We start from the raw sequence: 6,000 nt of genomic DNA, 5'->3' as shown, positions 1-6,000 counted from the left end.
TGGGGAGTTTTGAGGAGACCAGGGCATGTCAGGTAGATGGGGAATTCAGCATAGTATGCCCTTACTGTCCGTTCCTCCCTCTAGTAAGCGTCACTGAAAGGGAGAAGTAATCGCAGATCAGAAAATGCACAGTTCAGAACCTGTAGAAGAGACTCATTCCCAGCCCAAGCTTTCAGAGAGTTGCTTAGAGAAATGACACCAGCAGCCAGGGAACAATGAGACATATACAGCTTTATTTAATCTGTAAAAAGTCACACTCTGGTAGAGTGACATCTTCCTTATCTTAGCATAAAGCAAGGAGTGTGTGAAAAACCTCTTCCTCAGGTTTGGAACCATATGACCCTGGCTGGGCTCACATCTGGATACTTCCAAGAAAGGAGTCCTTGCTGTGTGGCAGCTTCTTCCCAGAGGGTCTCCCTGGCTGGTATGACCCCTCACCGACAACCTGGACAGGACTGCCCTGAGATTGTCCCCTTCCCTCCTAAAAAGGGACATTTCACGTTTAAGACTTTCCCAGAAATGGGTTCCACTTCAATGTGACTTGGTTTCCATTAATGTTTGCTGGAACCTAGGCTACATTTACTTATCATGGTGGCATGTTAATGATTCCTCCTTTCCCCACTAAGACCCTAAGACCCTCACCATCAACGGTATATTTATATCATACTGTCCCCTTCTCTGGGACAGAGGGATGGAGAACCACTCTCCATCCAACCTGGGAGGCACTTCCTACAGATGTGTGGGTGTTTGGGAAGCGGTATCGGATGCTACAGGGACAACATTTTAGTCTGCAGAGTGGAGCCTGATGTTTGTTTTCCATCTTCCTTGGCTAATCTAGAGCTTAGGACAATTCCTTGGAGAAAATGCCACAGTGCAGAGACACCACTGATGGGCTTCAGATCGTGCCCTCTGACCTACACAATGACATGTATGAATCCCCTTGGACAGGGGAGGTGACTGCTACCTTGCCTATCTGTGTAACAGGTGACCCTCTACTGGTCACAGCCAGTCAATGGTCCACACAGTGACTACAGTCCCCACATCCCTCAGACCCGCTCTCTCCTAAAATCACTGCAAATATTGTTCAAGTGGAACCAAAATCCAACCTTGTGGCCCAAGCCATCCAGATATCTGCTCTGCATATTTCCCTTTAAAATGCCACTGAGTGCAAAAAAGTCCCTTTGCAGAAGTGCTACAAGAAAGCATGTCTAAAATCACAGAACTATGCACACACAGACACAGACACGCGTGCTCGCACACACATGGAGTTGAGAATCAAGAATCTCGTCAGATACATATTTGAGGGAGCACAGGGAAAGGCTGGCAAGAGAAGATATGGAGATCAGATCGGATCAAGATGTTGGAATGTTACAGTAATGGCATGGGTGTGGTTCTTGGTATATACAAAAAGGGGTGTGTAGAGAGAATGGTAAATCCAGGCTATTAGAGAAAGGTTCTGTGGCCATGCATGAGTGGAAGTGGAGGCCAGCTGATTGATAGGATGAAATGTTCTATTATGGAGTGGTCATTTCAAGGAGGAGGGACTTGCGTGGTCCAGGGAGGAGCATCTGCTTAGCAAGACACCTCCATGGTCTGGTGTCTGTCCAGGACATCAGGGGACTCACAGGATTCTTGAGTTCCATCTGACTGATTGCTGGTCACAGACCTGCTAAAGGGACTTTCTCCAGAGCCAATGCTACTCGAGGTGGAGTGGGTTCGTGATCGGGCGAGCCGGGTCATGCTGGCAGACGGTACTGTAACAAAGAACCAGGAGATGAGGAGGAGGAGCTTGGAGAAGGTCAAGTGCTCTACAAGCTTCACCTAAGACTCTACCTTTCCCAGCCCACCTAAGACAATGCCCAGGACGGCATAAGAGGTGCCCCTCTGCACCATTTGCTCTAGGTGAGTGACTGTACGCAAGGCTGCTGTGATCTCCTGCATCTGGATTCTCCCCAGATTTGGCTTCAGAGTCTGATGGGAAACCCTAAGGGCAGAGTAAAGCCTCTTAGCTGTGACCACACCATTCATACAGTGATTAGGAAGGTGGCTTTGGGAACACACACTGGTCAGCAAAACCTGCAGTGCATGCAAGACTAAACCAAAAGAAAGAATGACAAACCACACAAGTAGGAAGGCATTTCACAAACACAGTGCAAGCCCGATACAACAAGACTACCATCCGTGTCCACAGGTACTGTTGCCCTCTGGGGAGGAGACATGGATGGGTGGAGGGGAGGGAAGGTGTTCTGGAGCTGATTGCTCTACAGGCATGTGGTACAGGCTATTGGGGACAAGGGGTCGACATGGGACTGACTCTGGGGTTGTTTAATTTAGACTTCTATTTTGTTACTGTTACTACTTTGACTTTAAGATCCTTTTAGCTTCATCATGGCCTGGACAAGGCCTCACCTGACAGAACTAACTGCCCATAACTCTGGATCATCAGTCACTGTCCCTGCCCTGCTATCTATCATTTCATCACTGGGGTCAAAACATACCCTATCTGTGGTCTCCAGACACAGATGCTAACATCTTACCTAGAGTCAAGACTGCAGGACCTTTTTGATTCCTGTTTAGGGCTCACGTCAAGGATTAGTAAATATGTGGTGGTCGTGGAAGAGGGACCCCTCCCCCATTGAGCTTTGGCTGCCACTGTCACCCTGGCTGAGGATGAGAGGAGGCCTGTGCATTTCAATGGGCTCCTTTTTTTCTTACAGAACCAGGCCTGATCTGTAGGGTAAACGTAGAGCACACTAAGCCCTGTTCTATCGGGCTCTCACTGCACAGGGAACAGCGGACATGCTGCAGGCAGCCAATGCAGCAGAAAGAGCATGGTTGGAAGGCGGGCAGGGCCAGCACAGGGAAGGTACCTGACTCGCTGCTGAGGTGACTGAGCTGCACATACGGGACTGGAAGCAGGATGGACACAGGAAAAGGCAGGTTAGTGACCCACAAGAACTAAGTGACAACCTTGGCTGCCTAGAAGATGCTGACAGGATACTGAGCAGGGATGGAAGCTTCTTTTGAGGTCCCAGAGAAGAGCATTGATGCTTAAGCACCACTTTTAATGCCGCTTCTCGAAACAGACAGAAGAAGTTATTCCACCCTCATTCTATAGGTAGCCTCTGTACCCTGTTTTAGAAGCTAGCTGCATAATCAGATATCTTCTGGGGGAGAGGATGAGACTAGGCTAGGAGAGGACTTCTCCTCCTGGTGAGCCAGAGGGCTGTGTGTGTGGGCTCGGGTGGTAGCAGCTCACAGACGGGGACGACATAGCCACTTTAGACAAGACACACATGGTCTTTCTGGCAGCTACAGGTCTAACCTAGGGACCACCTTCCTTGGCAGCTCACCAATGGTCATCATCTAATGGACACCTGATGGAAAATCTGCCCACTGGGTAAAGAGCTCTGTTCTGGGTTAAAGGTGTTTATTTATCCTCCCCTCCCCCCAGGAAGCAAGTGTGAGTTTCTGTAACAAATGAGAAAGCTCAGGGTCTAAGAGGTAAGAGCCCAATGCAGCAGCATATGACATGGACATGCTCTAAAACTGCCAGCTCATCTGTGGCAGAACAGATTTCAGTAAGGACACTGTCCTTTTCTCCTGGAGCCTTTACTTTGTTTCTGTGGGCCAGGTAAAATCTGCTGGGTTCAGATATAAATCATAAGCTCCAGTTTATAGCTAAGGCAGCCAAAGTTTCAGTGGTTAAGATGTGGGCCTGGAGTCAGGCTTTCAAGGTTTCAATCATGGCTATGCTGCTTACTGGTTGCTACAGGAGGCAGCTAAACATTCTTGAGCCTCAGGTGTGCTATAAAATCACCTCTTAGAGCCAGGTGTGGTGACACACATCTTTAATCCCAGCACTGAGGAGGCAGAGGCAGGTGGATCTCTGAGTTTGAGGCCCCTCTGATCTACAGAGTAAGTTCCAGGATAACCAGGGCTACACAGAGAAACCTTGTCTCAAAAAACAAAACAAAACAAAAAGAAAGGAAAAAAAATCACCTTTTAGTCTGAGGACATATCTTAGCTGTCAGCCTCACTTAGACACATGCACAGATGAATGAACACTTTATACTCCACTGTTGTCTACTTAAAGTCCGACTAGCAAATGGGTGGTCCTGAGAACTGTGGTCTCCCAGATGTTAAACGTATCCTATTACCCATAAACTTCTGCTAAATAGAAAACATATTACTCACTGTAGCCCATCCCCTGCAAAAAGTACTTGAAGGCCTCGGTGAGCTTCCCAGGCTGGGGGAACAAACAAAGAAGGCATTAATTTTTGCATTAAGTAGAGAGGTAGCAATGGGCTGGGGGAACGAGACAGAAGGGGAGAGAGAGAGAGAGAGAGAGAGAGAGAGAGAGAGAGAGAGAGAGAGAGAGAGAGAGAGAGAGAGATTATTATGAACACTTTCTTACCTGAACTACTTGGGGCAGTCCCCCACAGTCTGCCATCTGGAAGAGGAAGAACACCTAAGTCAGCAGGACCTCCACTAAGGGGAACGCTCTCAGTAACCATGTCCTTTCGAAGATGTCAGGAATGAACTTGATGCTTAACAGCATCCATGTTTGTATCACTTCAGGGCACGCTATGCAGTCTTGACGCTGGCCATACCTTTGAGAGATGTCCAGTGTTGTTCATTCACAGGATCTCAGGCCTGGCTTTCAGGCCTCTGCAGGTATTTCTTGTTAGGCTGACAGTGCTATCAGCTAAAACTTTCATCCTGGCTCATCCGCACCCAAAGACATTTATTTTCACAGTCTTCAAACAGTGTGCTGCACATCTCAGTGTGTCATACTTTGTAAGGCCCCTTTCCCTACTAAGAGGCCAGGGCAGGGCTTCCTATGTTGCTGAGTCCGCCACTTCTTGCCTCTAAGTACTTAGGCACAGGCCCCAGATGTCCTCCTCTCCTTGTTCTCCTTTGCTCCTCCTTCTCCTCTTGTTCTCTTGCCCTTCTTCTCATTTCTCCTTCTATTTATCCTTTCTTCCTGCCAGTCCCACCTATCCTGCCTTGCTATTGGCCGTTCAGCTCTTTATTAGATCACCAGGTGTTTTAGACAAAGAGTCACAGCTTCACAGAGTTAAACAAATGCAGCATAAACAAAGCAACTCATTAAACAAATGTTCCAGAGCATAAACAAATGTAACACACCTTAAAATAATATTCTGTAACAGGGTTCCTCTATGTAGTCTTGGCTACCCTGGAAGTCACTCTGTAGACCAGGCTGGCCTTGACCTCAAAGATATTTGCCTGCCTCTGCCTCCCAAGTGCTGGGATTAAGGGTGTGTGCTGTCACTACCCGGCAAGGGTGATTCTTGATAATCTAGAAACTTTTAACAAGTACAAGAAGCCCCAAGAGAAAAATGTACCCATCATTACTAAGATATTCTTAAAAATACAACAGGACCCAGGATATAAAGCATTCCCAGCATTACCTTATTTCTTGTTATTTTGTACATTCATTTAATTTTGTGTGGAATGGGAAAATGTTTATGACATAAATGGAGGAAAACAAAAATATCTTCTAATCTTTATTTGCTTGGTTGTTTTGTAGTTCAGGATAGCCTGGAACTCATTATATAGCTCAGGCTGGCTTCAAACTTACAGCAAGCCTCCTGCCTCAGCCTCCTATAAGTCAGAATTATAGGCATACGCCACCATCCTAGCTTTCTTTCTTCTTCCTTTTTTTTTTTAAATTTTTTTTTTTGGACTGGGTATCTCTATGAAGCCCAGGCAAGAGATGTACTTGTATCTCCTGAGTGCTGGGATTAAAGGCCTGTGACAACGTGCTCAGACCTCCAGCTCCTCTGACTTTATGATCTAAAAAGATATAGGGAAAAGGACACTAGTATATCACTACATATTTGTTTTTTGAGAACTTAGAAAATATATTCTTTGGGCTGGTGAGATGGCTCAGAGGATAAAAGTGCTTGCAGCCAATGCAGCCAAACCTGACACCCTGAGTCCCACCCTTGAGACCCACATGGAAGGAGAGAACTG

At 46.9% G+C, this 6,000-nt stretch overlaps 1 protein-coding gene across 3 annotated transcripts in view; it reads right to left on the bottom strand.

The window, feature by feature from the left end:
• Positions 1 to 211: 211 nt before the first annotated feature.
• LOC119814397 (protein NDRG3) overlaps positions 212 to 6,000 on the bottom strand; it is a 64,430-nt gene continuing 58,641 nt past the window's right edge. For 2 of the 3 annotated variants that reach the window (XM_038330064.1, XM_038330066.1), the window contains 3 exons: positions 4,418 to 4,453; positions 4,198 to 4,249; positions 212 to 1,754 (listed from right to left, as the gene is read on the bottom strand). In XM_038330064.1, coding sequence (XP_038185992.1) covers positions 1,573 to 1,754; positions 4,198 to 4,249; positions 4,418 to 4,453 — 270 coding nt within the window. In that variant the 3' untranslated portion in view covers positions 212 to 1,572. Of the gene's footprint in view, positions 1,755 to 2,870; positions 2,910 to 4,197; positions 4,250 to 4,417; positions 4,454 to 6,000 lie in introns of all 3 variants that reach the window. The other variant, XM_038330067.1, reaches the window with a different exon arrangement.

Source organism: Arvicola amphibius, chromosome 5 (assembly GCF_903992535.2).
Source record: "Arvicola amphibius chromosome 5, mArvAmp1.2, whole genome shotgun sequence".
Lineage (NCBI taxonomy): Eukaryota > Metazoa > Chordata > Mammalia > Rodentia > Cricetidae > Arvicola > Arvicola amphibius.
The sequence above is the reverse complement of the archived record's forward strand: the minus strand, read 5'-3'. Positions and strand labels throughout refer to the sequence as shown.